This window comes from Vulpes lagopus, chromosome 12 (assembly GCF_018345385.1).
Source record: "Vulpes lagopus strain Blue_001 chromosome 12, ASM1834538v1, whole genome shotgun sequence".
Classification (NCBI taxonomy): Eukaryota; Metazoa; Chordata; class Mammalia; order Carnivora; family Canidae; genus Vulpes; species Vulpes lagopus.
Genome location: NC_054835.1, coordinates 18,858,692 through 18,875,854, shown reverse-complemented (window position 1 = coordinate 18,875,854; position 17,163 = coordinate 18,858,692). Strand labels below are relative to the sequence as shown.

At 50.4% G+C, this 17,163-nt stretch overlaps 2 protein-coding genes across 4 annotated transcripts; one reads left to right on the top strand and one right to left on the bottom strand.

Annotated features, from left to right (window-relative positions):
* Positions 1-47: 47 nt before the first annotated feature.
* On the bottom strand, positions 48-7,813 carry IFT20 (intraflagellar transport 20). 3 transcript variants are annotated; one of them, XM_041724429.1, is made up of 6 exons: positions 6,838-6,997; positions 3,351-3,581; positions 3,061-3,189; positions 1,858-1,943; positions 1,201-1,304; positions 48-474 (listed from the first exon to the last, which is right to left on the bottom strand). In XM_041724429.1, the coding sequence occupies exons 3-6, from the start codon at positions 3,185-3,187 to the stop codon at positions 393-395; spliced, it is 399 nt and encodes a 132-aa protein (XP_041580363.1). In that variant the 5' UTR covers positions 3,188-3,189; positions 3,351-3,581; positions 6,838-6,997; the 3' UTR covers positions 48-392. The 3 variants fall into 3 exon arrangements, with proteins under 3 accessions (XP_041580363.1, XP_041580364.1, XP_041580362.1); XM_041724430.1 differs by lacking the exons at positions 3,351-3,581; positions 6,838-6,997 and adding an exon at positions 7,682-7,813; XM_041724428.1 differs by lacking the exon at positions 3,351-3,581 and having other exon boundaries at positions 6,838-6,995.
* Positions 7,180-17,096, top strand: TNFAIP1 (TNF alpha induced protein 1). Its single transcript, XM_041724426.1, has 7 exons — positions 7,180-7,324; positions 10,151-10,468; positions 11,263-11,432; positions 11,846-11,935; positions 12,012-12,064; positions 12,881-13,076; positions 14,521-17,096. Exons 2-7 carry the CDS (start codon positions 10,264-10,266, stop codon positions 14,755-14,757), a joined length of 951 nt encoding a protein of 316 aa, XP_041580360.1. The 5' UTR covers positions 7,180-7,324; positions 10,151-10,263; the 3' UTR covers positions 14,758-17,096.
* Positions 17,097-17,163: the final 67 nt, after the last annotated feature.

Sequence of the window (17,163 nt, the reverse complement as noted above, 5' to 3'; positions counted from 1 at the left end):
GTGTTAAATATACACTTCAAGGGCACCAGGAAAAGAGATAGATCAAGCCATTTGAAAACAATAATTTATTGCTCTTCCTTTCCAAAGCTATGTGAATTTACAAAAAAAAAGAAAAAGAAAAAAGTATCAGAGTGTACAGACTGCTCAGTTCAGGCTAAGAATGCCAAGAAGTGAGAGCCTGGACCACCATGGCTACTAGGTGTTCACCAGCAGATGCACATGGCAATCTGCAATAAGCTCCCCCATATTGGTTTACTGCCTTCAGAGATGCTGTGTTCCTTACACACCATCTCTTAGGATGAACGTGGGTCATTAGTCAAGTCACTGGAACGGCACAGAGGTTTTTTGGGTTTTGTTTTTTTGCCCTCCTGCTATAAAATGAAACTTTCAGTTCATTTCTGAAAAATAAATTGGTCAATAAATTCATTTTGTTCTGCTTCTACTTTACACAAAGCTTCATATTCAACCCGATACCTGAAAAACAAAATTGTGAGAAGCCCTAAGAATGGATGAAATCAACCATGGATTTAATTCTACAGAAAGGGGATCCCTGGGTGGCGCAGCGGTTTAGCGCCTGCCTTTGGCCCAGGGCGTGATCCTGGAGACCCGGGATCGAATCCCACGTCAGGCTCCCGATGCATGGAGCCTGCTTCTCCCTCTGCCTATGCCTCTCCCTCTGCCTATGCCTCTGCCTCTCTCTCCCTCTCTCTCCCTCTCTCTCTCTCTCTCTCTCTCTCTGTGACTATCATAAATAAATAAAAATTAAAAAAAAAAAAAAAACAAATTCTACAGAAAAATATAACTGATTTTGAACAATGTCAAGACATGGTGTGAGTTCACAGTGACGTTAGGATAAGAAAGAACAAAGGAAAAAAAAAAAAAAGAGGCAAAGCCCAACCTAGGGCCACCCATAAGAAGTCTCCAGCCCTGCCCAAGAGGTTCTTTCCTTTCAGAGTACCAGCCAACTCCACAGACAATTGCCTGAGCTTTCAAGCTCTCAAACTAGTAGAGGTGGTTTTTTACTAACAAATTTTCTATTCTCATCAAATGTAATTTTATTTTTTAAATCTTCAAATCATGATGACAAATGAGATACTATTCTGGGAGGACAGTGATGAAAGGTAAGAGGTGACCAATCACGAAGGAAAAGTAGAATTGCAGTTGAGTAAAGAACTTGCTTTATACATCATAACTTCTTACCTTTCAAGCTGCATTTTCTTTTCTGCTATTAGAGCTTGGAGTTGCTGCTGTTGGGCTTCTCTTTGTTTTGCTATAGATTTGAGCAAGTTCCGAGCACCAATGGCCTAGAAAAACAGTATTATCAAAGGTCATGGCTTCATTAATACCATCTTCAGCATTAAGTCCTCGGCCAAGGAAGGGCCACTTGGCTATCTCAGCGACCAGCCAGCAAGAAAGTCAAGCCCCAGAGCTTCGGGAATGAGGAGGAATGACTGATCCCAAAGTGCCTGATGAGACCCAGGCTGCAGTCTCTGGGGCATGTCTACAAGTATCCCCGAGTCTGGCACACAAGTGGTCAGTGGCCCATTTGGTGTGCCATTTTGCCTTGTGTCCTTTGCTAAGTCCTCGGTACCACGTATGCCTTCATTGCTTCAACTTACAAAATAAGCATAAAACCAACTATCTCAGTGTTGTGAAGATTAAAGAAAAGAATAACAAAGTGTACTAGCATGTAAGAGTTCAGTAAGAGGGTAACTGGACTTGTTACTTAAAATCCTGTTATAAATAAATAAAAATCCCACAGCCCCCACCCCACCTCCAAGAAAAAGTCAAGATGGTAGGAGGAGAAGCCAGTGAACCATGGCCCAGGCCAAGATTTAGAAGACATGCTGATCTTACCTTCATCTTTTCATTTTCTGCTTCTTTTGCAAGTTGGTCAACAAGCTCAATTAAACCACCAACTATTTTCTGAAACTGGCCAATTTCTTTTAAGGAAAGAACAGAAAATAAAATGTTTTATTTTCTCCATGTGTTCCCCTGTGGCAAGAGGGCAGGGCTAACTGCCCCCTCTAACTTGTGTCAAAATAGTTTGGTGCCTGTTGGCCTAAAGTCTTCTGCCCTTGATCTAAATCCAGAGAAGGGTGCTCAGGTACCCAGGACTGGACCAGGGTGTACTTGGACCTTGAGTCCCAACTGAGCCAGCCAGTGACTGTTAACCTCAGGTAGGAGGCTCCTGATGGGCCCATCCTCTGCATAGACTCCATCCCGCTTTCCCAGGAGTGATGGGAAGCACAAAGGGCCATGTTCACAGTAGGACTGACTGAGGACATGAACAGAGCCTCTTGCCTAGCCACAGATAAAGCACTAGATTTCAGTTCATGGTGGTTGGGGGGGGGGGGGGTTGCCAACTGTGACCAGAGCTAATAACTCAAAGCATTTAAGTGCCTAATCTCCCATTTGCTTTTTTCAATGTCCTTGGGTGTGGTGGGATCTCATTCTACTGAGATCCTGAACTAGGACTGAACTAGGACCCAGGAAGAAAGGACAATATGCAGTGAGAAAACTGGCAATGGAGCCCATGCTGCTTTTCACCAGTCGAGCTCTCTACAGACTATGGCGTGCCCAGAAGGCTCAGAAATTCCTGCTCTTCAACCAACAACAGAAATCCCTGCTTCAGCTAGAGCTGCTCTGTATTCACTGCCACTGGGCTTGCTTGCCTGGATATCTAGCTAAAAAAATGACTTCGTTGAGTCTGTTGAGCCTCCAAGAAATCCAATCATGAGTACATAACTATTTCCCCGCCCCAAGCCAGCCACAGTTCTGTCCCCCATGAAGTTCAAGGTTTCTGAGCAAAAAAAATCAAGGATGAGATACCCTCTCTCCATTTCACCATTGGTTTTCATTGGTGCTCTGTGTCTGACTACATGAGAACATTAGCAAGGAGACAAGGCGATTGGTTTCTGGGAATTCACAAAGGCCTGACACAACTTCCAGGGAGCCACTAGCTCCATTCTGGCAGAGACAAGAACTGCGAGTGGGGGTGGGGCCCAGCCAGAACAGCTCCAAGCCAAGTGGCACCATGTCTCCCTGAGTGACACTCACTGTCCACAAAGTCCTTGCACTCCTCCTTGAGCTCTATGGTCTGCTGGGTGACCTCAGGGTCCAACACGCGCAGCTTGTTCAGTTCATCAAAGTGCAGCCCTGCTTCACCCAGGATGTCCTTGGCCATAGCTGTGAAGAAACCAGCCTCAGTCGCTGATCACTTCCCAGCCACCCTAAGAAATGCCTGCATCCAGCCCAGGCCCACTCCCACTCCCAGACACCAGTGCCAAAAACCCAGATTTTCCTCCAAAGGCTCCCCTTCCCTCTGCCTCCATCTCTCTGAGCCTCACCTGTTTCCCTTCCGGCTTCCCTAGAGAAGAGAAGCTCTGTGATAGTGGCAGCCAGGAGGAAGTGTCATAGGAGCAAGGGTCAGGAAAGAATAAAGTCCAGGTGGCTTGTCACTGGCATCGTTCATTCAACACACATTTCTTGAGTGCCTACTACATGTCAACACTGCTAGATGCTGGGGGTACAAAGATGAGCGCAACATGGTGCCCGCCCGGGAGGAGTACATAGTTTAGCTGGAGGAAGACAGACATGGAAACTGAGAAAGTATACTGTGTTAAGTGCTTTTACAGAAATATCACTGTTGCAGGAGAACAGAACAGTTAACAAGGTGAGGGAGTAATATTTGAACTAAATTCTGAGAAGCCATAAGCATATTTATCCCCAATTATGTACCCAAAAAGACATGAAAGATCTTTTCCAGCAAGGTACTAGCATAACACCAAAAGCAAGTAAAAGAGGAAATCTGTGTGAATTAAAAATCAGAGTTAAAAAATAAGCCAGGAATAAGAACATTACCCACAATGTATGCCACAGGCTACGGCATGCTGGCCTACACTAGAACCAAGGTCGGTTCCATCTCTTTATAGCAGAAAACACAAAAAGGAATGAAATATTAGCAAGAACATATCAAGTGAGGAGGCTACGGAAAGGCTTTCCAAGCAGAGAAAACAGCCTAGACAAGAACGTGAAGTCACCAAACAGGCTAGATCTAAAAGATGAAAGCGCCGAGGGCAGAGCTGAAAAAGTCGGCTGGAGCCAGACCAGGAAGACCCTGTGTGCCCAGCTAAGGAGTCTGGATTTCTTTCTGTAGGCAGGAGAACCAGCAGATTTATCTTTTCCCTTCCCAGGCCACCCTGCATCCCTGGTCCAAAAGATGCCTCCATTCTGGGAAGAAAACACTGAAAACTCACATTCATCCTGGCAAACACACACACACAAAATTATATATATATATATATACACATACATATATATATATATAGGTTTTATTTATTCACAAGAGACACAGAGGCAGAGACACAGGCAGAGGGAGAAGCAGGCTTCCCGAGGGGAACCTGATGCGGGACTCGATCCCGGGACCCTGGGATCACCACCCAAGCCAATGGCAGATGCCCAACCACTGAGTCATCCAGGCATCCCCAATGCACACAAATTAAAAAGCCCACTCCCTGTCCAAAAAGGGAGGCAATTCCCAAACGCCAGGTGTTCCAAGGGCTACCCTACCACCAGCTGGCCCTGCGCCAGCACTTTCCTCTGCTCTCACCTTCCCTAGCTATTTTCCTTCCAGCTTCCTGAGAGAAGTTCTGTTCCACATGGGAGTTGTTATGGGAGTAACTTCCCAGAGCAGGTAGACCATAGGAGAAGCAGTGGTTAAAAAAGAATTGTGTCCCGTGGCTGCCAGAACTGATTTTCAAGACAGCCAAAAATCCAGATTTATATATGAAATCTGATTTTTATTTTATTTATTTATTTATTTTTGAAATCTGATTTTTAAAGGTAAATACTGAATTCAAAACTTTAAACGAAAAACCACATCCAACACTGTGGGCCAACTAATGCATGTCTATAGATTGTGTATGACTGGGACACAGAGTCTCTGGCCTACTGGAATCCACTGAAGGAAATAGGCTAGCATCTGAAACATTTTAATCATCTCAAGCTTCCTTTTAATTGGGCTTTTTTTTTAAATATAACACACAGTAATATATTAATTTCAGGTGTACAAATATAAAGATTCAACAATTCTATATTCTCAGTGTGCATCAGGATAAGTGTATTCTTTTTTAATAAATTTATTTTTTTATTGGTGTTCAATTAATTGGGTTTTTTAAAAAAGATCTGCCTTCCTGGGACCTGCCTGAGTGGCTCAGTGGTTGAGCGTCTGCCTTCAGCTCAGCTCGTGACCCCAGGCTCCCGGGATCGAGTCCCACATTGGGCTCCCCTGCAGGGAGCCTGCTTCTCCCTCTGCCTGTATCTCTGCCTCTCTCTGTCTCTCATGAATAAATAAATTAAATCTTTTATTAAAAATCTGCCTTCCTGTTGTTCTATTACCTTTACACATAGAGTTTGAGCATTTAACACCTACCAGGTGATTAGACCAACTGCTCTAGAAAGCTTCCAGTAATCTTAGGTAGCAAATACCTACCTCCACTTCCACTCCCTGCCCTGAGAGGATGCATTTATTCAGAAACACCTACTGAGTCCCTGCTCTGCAGACTGTGGTGAAGAAAATGCTTTAGTTTCTGATCTCTGGACAGACAGTAAACAACAACAAACTGTGAGGACAGTATGAGGAAAAGCACACGGTGCCATATGAAGCTGCAGCAAGAGGACAGAATTCATATGGGGCAGGGAATGTCTCAACAAAAGCTTCTGAAAACATGACACTTAAGCTGAGACCTAAAGAATGTCCAAAAGTTTGCCAAGTGAAGCAGGGAGGAGGCATTCCAGGCAGAAGGAAAAGCATGTGTCAAAATCTTGAGGCTGAAAGAAATGTAATGCATTCCAGGAACCATAAGGCTAAAACCCAGTGAACAAGGGGGCATGTGGAAGAGGTAAGTCTAGATGAGGAGGCCTGAGCGTTCATGGAGAGCTCTGAAAGCCACAGTTATGAACGTGGGTTTTATCATAAGGGTAGTGGGCAGCCACAAATTCTCAGCAGGAAAGGCAGACATATGTGTCTTTTAGAACCATCACTCTGACCCAGGGTGGAGGAGGGAACAAGAGAGTGGGGCTAACATACCTTGTTCATCACTGTAACCCTAGCATCTAGCAGGGTGCCTGCACTCAGTAAATGTCTGTAGAATGAATGAATGGAAACAGAAAAGGCTATTACAGTACCCAAGGCTTGGAAGAAAAGCGTCCCCATTTGCGATGTTACATAAGCTGATGTAATTAGTAAAGCACCGACTGAATGTAGGAGTCTGGGATGAGGGAAGGAAAGAGGCAGGCAAGATTCCCATGTATCTGGCTCGAGCGCCAACTTTTAAGTTCGGTGGGCAGAGTTGAATGAGACGCACAAGACCGGATAAGGGGGGCAGGGAGAGGGTTCACAGCCGACTATCAGATTCCCTCCCAACTCCCACCACACGTGCGTGTCTGAGCATCTGAGGAACACCGGGCTCCAGAGCCGCGCGGGGCTCCCCGAAGATGACGGCGGCGGCGACACTCTCCGTCTCCCTGGCTCTCCCAGACCCATTCCCGGCCCCGGCGGCAGGCGCCATTCGCGGGATAGTCGGCAAGGGGCGCCGGGCACACAGGTAGGAAGACCTGGGTGATGGAGCTGGCTGTCCACACTACGGAAACGCCTCGAACTTCTGGGCCGCGGTTTCGTCACAGGGCCGCTGCGAGCAACAACGCAAAGCTCCAGGCCCCAGCTGGTGTCACACCGCTCGCAAAGACGCGCGCGGAATCCCCACGTTTCTTTCGGCCTGTCAGGTTCAGTCGCCCCGGGTCCGCCCGCGTCCCCCGGCCCGAGTCGCTGCCTACCTGGCAACCCCGTAGCGGCGGCGCGCTACCGCCCGAGCTGTTCCCTGCAGGCAGCCTCTCTCCCCGGGCAGCAGCAGCCGGTGCCTCGCCCGCCGGCCTCAGCCGCTGCCACGGCTACTGTTTACCCGTAACGTCATTACCTGACTGCGGAAGTACTTACCCCGCCCAACCCGCAGAGCCTGCTGGGAAACAGGCCTGCGGGGAGGAACGGCTGCCTACAAGATCCAGAGGCCTTTGCGGCGGAAAGGCGGCCGGAAGTAGCGGAACGCTAACAGCGGAATACTCCCAGGGGCCCCTCCCTCTCCCGTGATTGGGTGCTGGGCATGGCTGCGGGGCGGGCGGGGCTGGGCCGCGGCTCAGGGCGGAGTCCGCGGGCGGAGGATGTGAGCTCACAGCCCGGGATTGCTGGCGGGCAGGCGGCCACAGCCCAGGGCGGCACGGGGTCGACTTGCAACCCAGCTGAGAGGAGACGTGCCCCCCGGGAACGGTGAGAGGCGGGGTGCGGGTGCCCTGGGGGACAGGATGGACGGGCCGCGGGCTGGAGCAGGAGCAGGAGCCCGAGCCCCACCCCGGGCTGGGGAGAAGGCGTGGGACGGCGGAGGGGAGATGGAGAGCGCAAGTCCTCCACTGGGGTGGATGTCAGAATCGGTCTGCTTCTCGGCGTGAGGAGGGGTGCGGCCCGGGGAAGACTCCACCGACCACAGAGATGTTGGGTCTCGCTAATCTTTCCAGACCTTTGGGACGAAGCCTAAGATTTACACCTCGGATTTCTGCTGGATCCGCCTCCTCTACCCAAGATTGGCCACCCCCCACCCACCCACCCCACCGAGTGTGATGGACTTACGGGTCCGTCTTCTAGGACCTCGCCTTCTTCCACGGCCGTGGGTGTGGTCCTGCCCTTCATTCTGCTTAGGTTCCCATTAGCCTCACTGAGGGAGACTCGGATACGCCCTCAGCCCCAGGCATCCCCAAATACCCACACACAAAGTCCGGAAGGAACTGCAGTGAGGCTATCAGTGGAAACTTCATTCTCTCTGGAATTACTTTCTGGGGCGTCACCTGCCAAAGATTCCTGGAGCCCATTGGCCCGGGAGGAATCTGAGCGGTCGGCATCTGAGCTGACGTCATCCAGGGGCTCAAAGCAATTGCTTTGTAGGCTCTGTTGGCCACCCTCTAGCCTTTGAGTTCCTTTACTTTGGCGGAACATATGCTTGCTTTCTTTGATCCTGGGGAAATCGGGGCTAGACTCAAAATGCATAGGGGACTTGCTAAAACCTGTTAAGGAGTGGATTTACTCTATTGGGGTGGGTGGGGGAAGGTGAGGTGATTTCATACTATCACGTGTTACTTAGGGATTGGACAATCTGCTGGTGAGGTTCATCTCCTCAGTACTCCATCCTTGAGGCAAGTGAGTCTCCTGGACAAGCCACCAAAGAAATTTGGCATTTCAGAAAGCAGCTGCTCTGGTCCTTCCTTGGACAGTCTTCCTAGAGGGCTACCTAAATCTTTTCAGGGACAATTTCAGTCTAACAAACTGAAATAGATTAAATACTTTCACATGTGCATGACGTTGTGCTAATCACTGTTTGGGATAGTAGAGCAGTAAACTTGGGGAAGCCAGTGCAATGCTTCTGGATCGCACTTACAGGAGGTGATGTGCAACAGTAAACTTTTGCATACTGTGATGACTGCTGAGGCAATCACACCTTTTTTTCTGTCTGCATTACCAACACTGCAGGCCAGGCATCCATAAGTTGCCTAGACTGCTGCTTCCTTTACTCTTCCTGCTTGCTCTCGTGCACCATTACAGTCCATTCTCTACAGGGCAGACAGAGTGATCTTTTCAAAATGCAAATAACTCAGGACCTATCACTCCCCTGCTTAAAACCTGCCAATCGATTACCATTGCAATTAATATAAAATGCAAACTCTCTAATATGAACTGGCCCGTGCATTACCTGATTTTACATCAAGCCAACTACCCTCTTCTTTCTAAGCACTGGACATCTTGGCCTTCTTTCTGTTCCTGAAATTTGTGTCTGATTGAGAAACTTTGCACTTACTCTTCCATCTGTTTAGAACACTCTTTCAGACTTCAGCTGGAATGTCACCTTCCCAAAGAGGGCTTCCTGTGCCCCCATCCGTCTTAGTACTTCTCCCTAGTCATTCTCTTATCCCTAGTTTATTTATTGCATCTTCCCTTCTGGAACTGCTTACTTAAAGGTAAGGTTGGTATCTATCTCTCTGTTCCTACTGCTTAGCATAGTAGGCACTCAATCTTGTTTTACTGCTGAATGAATTAAATGAAGTAATGTATATATTGTCTACACACTACCTAGACCATGGTAAACATGCAGCAAATGTTTGCTCTTTTTTTCAGTGAATGAATTTTAGTGATTCCTTAGAAAACCAAGATGTATATATAGTATAGAATCTAGCTCCTGAGGGGTGACCTGGCTTTTCCCTCCTCTGCTTTCCTCACTCCTCCTTCCTGTGAATGCCTGTGTTTCAGTTTCCAAATCACTTAAAAGTTGTTTTTAGGTTTATCATCTGGTCTTTTCCAGCCTTGTGGGTAGGGAAGAAAGGAAGGGATAGGGCTGGGCGTCCTTTCAGGAAAAAGAAGTAAAAATAGCCATCCTGTAGTTGTTCTAGCCTGAAAAATGGTGACAGTTTCAGGAACTTGGGACAGGGCGGGGATCAAGAGAGGTGAAGGTGAGGAAACCGCTGGGACCTGGGTAACTCTGCCGGGAACATTGACCAGTACCCTCCACCCCAGCTCATACCATGCTCTCCTGGAGCTGCTTTTACTTTACTTTCTGAAGTCACACTGTGGGTGGTGCTCAAAGTAAGCACTGGCGCAGGCTGCTTTGGAGCCTGGAATCTTTAGAAAGGAAGTGCATCCTGTCCTTCTGGCTCCTGGGACTCTCCTGCACTGGCAGAAGTCTTGGGTCCTAGGAATCTTGGGAAGAAAATATGTGGCTCCCCAGGGTAAAGACTTCTGCTGCCCCATCTGCTCCTCAAACCATCTCAGACTAGCTCCAAGGGTTTACTTGTCCTCTGTGCTGCCTTGACCTGTGCCGAGGCTCAAGGAGGCTGGCGAGATGATGGGCAGGCTCTGGAAGACTGTGCTGGTTCACAGTACCATAAAGAGGAGCAGGAATGCCTTCTTTTGCTGTTGCCTGGGGCCTTAGCCTCTGCCAGGGAGTCTTTTGCTTGTCAAGGAGAGAATGAGTACATAGTCCCTGCCTGTCCCCTCTCAGCTGAGGGCTCTCCACTGCTAACTCCTGTCTTCTCTCCTGTCTCCTGCTTACAGTGCTGAGAGTATGAGGCTCTGGCCTCCGCTGGCCACTTACTCGTGATCCTTCCACCACGGCGGAGCCTTCCAAGCCAACCTCCTGCCGTGTGGTGATCTACCTGCAGCGGGAGATGTCAGGAGATACCTGTCTGTGCCCAGCCTCAGGAGCCAAGCCCAAGCTGAGCGGCTTCAAGGGAGGAGGCTTGGGCAACAAATATGTCCAGCTCAATGTGGGGGGCTCACTGTACTACACCACCGTGCGGGCCCTAACCCGGCATGACACCATGCTCAAGGCCATGTTCAGCGGGCGCATGGAGGTGCTGACTGACAAAGAAGGTGAGGCACAGGGTCTCATTGGGCCAGCTGAGGAGGGAAGGAAAGAATTCCTGAGGAAGTGCTTTGGGGTAGGGCTTAAGCCTGGCAGGTCTAGACTCCAAATTCTCTTTTCCTATTACTCGCTACAGGACTCTTTCACCTGGAATCCTTGGTAGAGTTTCAGAATTCTTTGAAGTTGTACATAGAATGGTGTGTGCTTCCACATTTTCCAGGGAGAAGATCCATACTATTTTTTTTTTTTTTTATGATAGTCACAGAGAGAGAGAGAGAGAGAAAGAGAGAGGCAGAGACATAGGCAGAGAGAGAAGCAGGCTCCATGCACCGGGAGCCCTATGTGGGATTCGATCCCGGGTCTCCAGGATCACGCCCTGGGCCAAAGGCAGGTGCCAAACCGCTATGCCACCCAGGGATCCCAGATCCATACTTTTTAAACATGCACAGAGGACTAGATTCTCATAAGAACCACCCCTGCAGCGACTGGGCAATGCACAGAAGGCAGGCAGGGCCTGGTGGTTCCTGTGTTGCCAGGAGGTGGGCCTGAGTGCTCCTGAGCTTAGACCTCTGGGCTGCCACAGAGGCTGGAGGACCTCTGCCTTCCACAGTATGTGCCATCTTCGGTTGAAAAGAACAGCCACAGACCTAAGAGGTGGTGTGCCCACTTCTGTTACCCTGCGCCATGGGCTCTATGCTTATATGCTGCTTACCCCCCGCCACCAGGCTCGTCAAGTGGCCTTTGCCTGCTGCTTGGTATCTGGGAGCAAAGAGTAACTGTCCGGGGCTGTCTGAATCCCTAGGTTGGATCCTCATAGACCGATGTGGAAAGCACTTTGGCACCATTCTGAATTACCTCCGAGATGACACCATCATCCTCCCACAAAACCGGCAAGAAATCAAGGAACTGATGGCTGAAGCAAAGTATTACCTCATTCAGGGGCTGGTGAACATGTGCCAGACTGCTCTGCAGGTATGGGAATAAAACGGGGCTAGGTTGAGGAGGTTGGGAGTTGGTGCCACGCTTAGCGACATAAAGGTCCAATTCCTGAAAGGTCGTGTGACAGATATGGTTGGTGAGTCCAAACCTAGTTAGGTACACCAGCTGTTGGCCAGGCCAGGGACACTGGCAGCCAGTCAGTTTGTATGGTGATGGACTCAGACAGTATGACTATGCCCAGCTTCCAGTTTCTGTGTCGTGATATCCGGATTTTAGGTTTTCTGGAAATGGGGTTCCGCTTGCCAGCTGGCCGTTTTTATTGCCAGGTACCTCAACAAGCAGAGGGTAGCTTTGACAGAGGGGTCTGACAGCTCCTGGGGAAAGCCTGGCTTGGCCTGGCAAGTAGGCGATCTCAAAAAAGGTTCTCAGCTGTGTGTGTCCCCCAGGACAAGAAGGACTCCTACCAGCCTGTGTGCAACATCCCCATCATCACGTCCCTGAAAGAGGAAGAGAGGCTCATCGAATCCTCCACCAAGGTACTGGGACCTCTGAGGGCTACGGGCAGGGGAGGACGGGACCCTGGCTTGGCCCTCATGCTCTCCTCCCTCCCAGCCCGTGGTGAAGCTGCTGTACAATAGAAGCAACAACAAATATTCTTATACCAGGTAGGGTGGGCATCTGGGGGCTGAGGGCTTGGGGGCCGGGCTTGGGGAAGGGCTGAAGAAGGAGCTAGAAGGACTAGGCAGCCAGCGACAGGGCAGCTCACCCAAGTGAAGCCACCTGCACTCCTGGCATCATTGACAAGGGTTTGGGTCTCAGGCAGGAAGAACAGAGAGAGAAGGGAAATTAGGGCAGAGGCATTTGGAACTTGCTGCAGGGCCCTGGCTGTGATATAGATGAGAACAAATCGGAACACACACACACACAACACCCCCCCCATCCCACCCCACCCCCACCCAACATGTCCTGTCAGGCGGCGTGCCAGGTGTTTTCCCAGCATTATCTTATGAGGTGGAGGAGGGACGCCGGGAAGCCCATGGCTAGGACTCCTCCTAAGCCAGCATTCATGCTTCAGAGCTGGGCCAGTTTCTCCCTTGCCCGCCAGTGTCCTCTGAGCTAGCCACAGGTATATGCCGAAGGCCGCAGGCTCAGTGAGTCCCCGTGGACAGACATGTAGCCAGCATCCCCCCTACAGCAAGGGAACGAATCCTCTTGCTACTTCTCTTCCTTTGGAGCCTAATGAAAGGAGACCTCCCTCCCTCAGTTCTCTCTGCTTTAACTTCAAACCAACTCCCCTCCTCTTCCTCACAGGCCCCCAAACCCAGAGGGTGCCTGCGACCCTTCTTCCTGCCCCCTCTGGCATCTCAACTTTTCCTCAGTTCTGCATGACAGGGAGGAGGAGGGAGGGAGGCACCCAGCTAGCACCCTCCCTCGTGCTGGAACCTCACTCCCAGGCCTGCTGGCCTTCATGGGTTTTTCAGCAACTCCGACGACCACTTGCTGAAAAACATCGAGCTGTTTGACAAGCTCTCCCTGCGCTTCAACGGCCGCGTCCTCTTCATCAAGGACGTCATTGGCGATGAGATCTGCTGCTGGTCCTTCTACGGCCAGGGTCGCAAGCTGGCAGAGGTGTGCTGCACCTCCATTGTGTATGCCACGGAGAAGAAGCAGACCAAGGTGTGGGGGCTTCCCTCTGCGCAGGTCGGGACACCCCAGTGTAGCCCCAGCTGTGCCTTTTACCACAGGGAGTGAAAGGACATTCGGTTTACTCTGTTTTCCCCAGATTCACATGATGGTGCTGGGCAAGGACAAAGCCAGTTCAAGGAGTTCAGGGAATGGCTTGGGAATCCTTTGTCAGCTGAGAGGTGGGGGCTGTTGACCAGCAAGGAACAGTGTGGTGCAGTGGAAAGGACTGGGTCTTTGGAGCTGGCCCAATTCAGGTCTGAATTCTGGTTCTACCATTTACCAGTTTTCTGACTTTGTCCAAGCCATTTAAACCAGCTGGGCCTCAATTTCCTCACCTGCAAACATGGGCATGATGGTATCCAGTTAATGAAACTATTAGGGAAATGACGTGCTTCCTAGGAGCAACAGTGCAGGGTCTGATCTCTCTGGCTCCTGCCAGTTGGGTGTTCCTGGTCAATCAGCTTAACCTCTGCAGTTAACAACACCGCGCCAGGTACATGTGAGGGGTTTGACAGGTGATAGTTAACACAAACTCAGCAAACCCTGACCTCCCAGACTGCGAGCAGTCAGGTCCTTCCCAGAGAGAAGCTGTCCGCTGTGTGTATAATGGAGGCAGCAAAGGCCTTTGCTGGGCTAGAAGGGCAGCTCACTTGGGAGAGTTCCGTGTGAGGGGCTTGAAGCAGCCAAGCTTGTATAGCACATGCTCAGCCCTCAGGCCCCCGAAATGCCTCGAGCTGGGCAGTCTGAGGGTTGGGGTAGGACAGCTTACAGGAGGTGGCTCTGCTTCCTTCTGTTGTTTTGTGGGTGGGGACTCCCGTGTATCTGTATCAACAGAGTCAGGGTTCAGGGACAGGTCTCATGCGGGCAGTTACACTGCAGAAGTGACAACAGCACCTGTCACCTTCCTTAGTGTTTTCTTTTTCATGAACTTTTTGACTCCTCACATCCCACCTGTGAGACAGGCAGGGCTAGAGCATTGTCCCCATTGACAGATGAGGGAGCGGAAGCTCAAGGTAGGCCAGAATTCAGTCACCTGTCTTTCATGTAATGTTCACAACAGCTCTCTGAAGTAGATACTAGCCCTGATTTTACACAGGTGGAAACTGAGGCATAGCAAGGCTAAGCCCAAGGTCCCACAGCTAGTAAGGGGTGGAACTGTACTTAAGCCCAGGTCTGACCACAGAGCCAAGGCCCTAAGCTCCGCACGTAGTAGTTCATCAGTCTGGGATCAGGTGGGGCGTGGGGCATGGGCCCTGTGGCATGCTTATGGCCACAGAGTACAGCTCCTCAAGTCTCCTTCAGAGAGCCCTCCCCTCCCTCATGAGACAGAAAGCTCTATGAGGAACTCATAGAGCCAGCAGAGTCATGGGCCCTGACAGGTTGCTGCCTTTCTGGGATGAGACGCCACTCAGTCCTCCTGCATTCCTTATCCCAGGTGGAATTCCCAGAGGCCCGAATCTATGAGGAGACACTCAACGTCCTACTGTATGAGACCCCCCGAGTCCCTGACAACTCCTTATTGGAGGCCACAAGCCGAAGCCGCAGCCAGGCTTCTCCCAGTGAAGATGAGGAGACCTTTGAACTGCGGGACCGGGTCCGCCGTATCCATGTCAAGCGCTATAGCACTTATGATGACCGGCAGCTTGGCCACCAGTCTACCCATCGCGACTGACAAGACCCTCAGGGAGTCAGGACACCCTGTCTCCCCTCCTGTGGAACCCCGCCCCATTGGCCACCCCCCACGCTGGCGCTGGCTGGGTTTCTGCTCCAGCACCCAGAGGCATGACAGGAAGGCAAAGGGCCCGGCCAGAGCAGGAGAGGGACCAAATTCATTTGCCCTGCTCCCTGAGCACTTCACGATGACCACATCCTGGACCCTTTGCTCACCTTTCCTGACAGGGAGCTGCTTCTGCCCCTGGGGCAAATGGACTGACCTGCCCACCTCCTATGAGAACAATCTTCTCGACCCTTTGCTGAGTGTCCTTTTGCTCCACTGAAGGGCTGCCTTGAGGCCTCTGAGGAACAGGCTCGTTCTGGTGCTGTGGAGGCCCAGTTTCTTACAGAAGGTGGGGCTCCTTTTTCCCTGACGTGTTTAAGCACAGGCTTCATGATATTGGTTTTTTAAAAATTATCTAGGAAATTAATAGTTTTAGGTCTAACAATGAGGGGACTGGGTATATGTGCTACCCCTCTAGGGGTAGTCCCCTCTTGGCCTTTCTTGATGCCTTTGGGGTCGGTTTCTTTAAAGCACTTTGTACTTTTATTCAGGAGATTTGTATTCTGCCCTGATCCCCATCATCTTTTTCTGACTCTAACCCCTCTTCCCTACAGAATCAGTCTGAGAGGGGCTAGAGAAGCAATAAAACAAAGAACTACCTTTGGCTTTGCTGAGCTGGCCAGGCAGCTGTTTCAGATAGCACACGGGAAGGAAGGGCATTTACGCTGGGAACTGTGGTCCTAGTAATGCTCACGAGAAAGAACACTTTAAGGTCATATAACTGACTCCTAGGGCCTTACATGATTGCTAGATTCTCTTGCCCTCGGCTCCAAGGCATGCTTTGCTTTACTTACTAGAAAGCCAAAGAGCCATGATGGGGCCAGGAGCTTGAGGCCCAGAAGGCAAGCTGTGGAGCCTGTGGGTACTGCGCTCGATGCCCACCAGCCGAGGACAGGGAACCCGAGCTCTGCATTCCCAGCAGCCCTGTGCAGAAGTGGCATGTGCTTGGCCATTGGCTGGTTACCTCCTGCCCACCCCGTACTATTGGTTTTGTGTCCTGGCTGGGATGGTGGTTCTGCCCAGCCTTGGGTCTGAACCCAGGGTGATGTGAGCAGCCTAAGTCCTTTGAAAGGCTGGGTCATGTGGCCACGGAGCTGCTGAGCCCCAGCTCTTAGGCAAAGGAGCAAGTTCCTCCTTGGGGCTTTTTTTTTCACGATCTTCTGTTTGGCTTGGCCCTTGCCTGAATTATTTTCCAAAGGAATGCCATCAGGGAGAGAGCTGCTCAGCCAGCCTAGCAAGACCCCATAACCACTGAGTGGTAGCCACCGGGCAGGAACACAGGTTATCAGGGCCCTCTCCTGACTATGGTCACTGTAGCTAAGTGGCCTGCTTATGGCTGACCCACTGGAGCCTCTGGGCAAATGCCAGGCCATGGTTCAGACACCCACAAGGACCTGAAATGACATGATGGGGCAAGGGAACCGTGACTAACCTGGCATTTTATGCTTGTCACAGCCTTGAATATGTAGACTTTCAGGTGAGGCACCCTGCTCATCAGCTCCAAACACTTCTTCCAGCCCTCACTGGAGTAACAAGATGAAGACAAATCCATTTCTTTGGCCAGATTCCGACTTTGGCTTTGTGGCTTTCCCACAGAGACTGGAATGCTCCTGGCCCAGGCTGAGGGTCTATTTCCTCAGCCCTGGCTCTCTAGCCCTCCAGCCCTCCCTCCTGAGGCCTGCTAATACTCAAAGCCCTGGCTCCCCACTGAGGTATTTTAATGCCTGTCCTTTGACCTCCTCTGCCCTGCAGCCTCTTTACAGCTTTGACATTTAGATCCTCAGCTGTCTCAGTGGTGATTAGTCTTTCTTCCTTAGAAAGCACAGTAATCCTGGACTGATCAAAGTATCTCCCTGGTCTTAAGAAAAATACTAACATTGCAACCACTGAAGTAATCTTAACTTCTTTACTCAGACTTTGTGGCATATGGGTTTGGGGAATTTTCTCAGCCCCATTCTGAAAGCAGCTCTTGGCTGTGTGAATTTTTCAATTCGGAGTGGGGGGGGGGGCAAACAAAAAGTGTGGATGAAGGTCAAACTTTGTCGGTTTCTGAGAAAACCAGAAGCCTGCTGTTCATCACATGGGTTTTATTCTTATCTCACCCACGTCTGCCTAAAGGATGGCCCAACTCCTGCCACCGAGAGAACTGCTTTGCCACTTGACTGTAATTCTTTGTTGCTCACCACAGGTGATGGAAACAAACACTAATTTCTAATAAAATTGTGTTACACTGAGGTAGTACAGAGTCGTGCTTGCAGTGATTAGAGCTGGATCAGCTCACTGCTATGGACACAGTTGGAT

What these genes read in the sequence shown, in the direction of transcription:
- TNFAIP1 (XM_041724426.1), top strand. Translation starts at nt 10,264, where the DNA reads ATGTCAGGAGATACCTGTCTGTGCCCAGCCTCAGGAGCCAAGCCCAAG. An exon ending in GGTGCTGACTGACAAAGAAG is followed by an intron (nt 10,469 to 11,262) that starts GTGAGGCACAGG and finishes CTGAATCCCTAG; the next exon opens with GTTGGATCCTCATAGACCGA. An exon ending in CGGAGAAGAAGCAGACCAAG is followed by an intron (nt 13,077 to 14,520) that starts GTGTGGGGGCTT and finishes TCCTTATCCCAG; the next exon opens with GTGGAATTCCCAGAGGCCCG.
- IFT20 (XM_041724430.1), bottom strand. Translation starts at nt 3,187, where the DNA reads ATGGCCAAGGACATCCTGGGTGAAGCAGGGCTGCACTTTGATGAACTG. An exon ending in CAGAAAATGAAAAGATGAAG is followed by an intron (nt 1,305 to 1,857) that starts GTAAGATCAGCA and finishes CTGTTTTTCTAG; the next exon opens with GCCATTGGTGCTCGGAACTT. An exon ending in AAGAAAATGCAGCTTGAAAG is followed by an intron (nt 475 to 1,200) that starts GTAAGAAGTTAT and finishes TTTGTTTTTCAG; the next exon opens with GTATCGGGTTGAATATGAAG.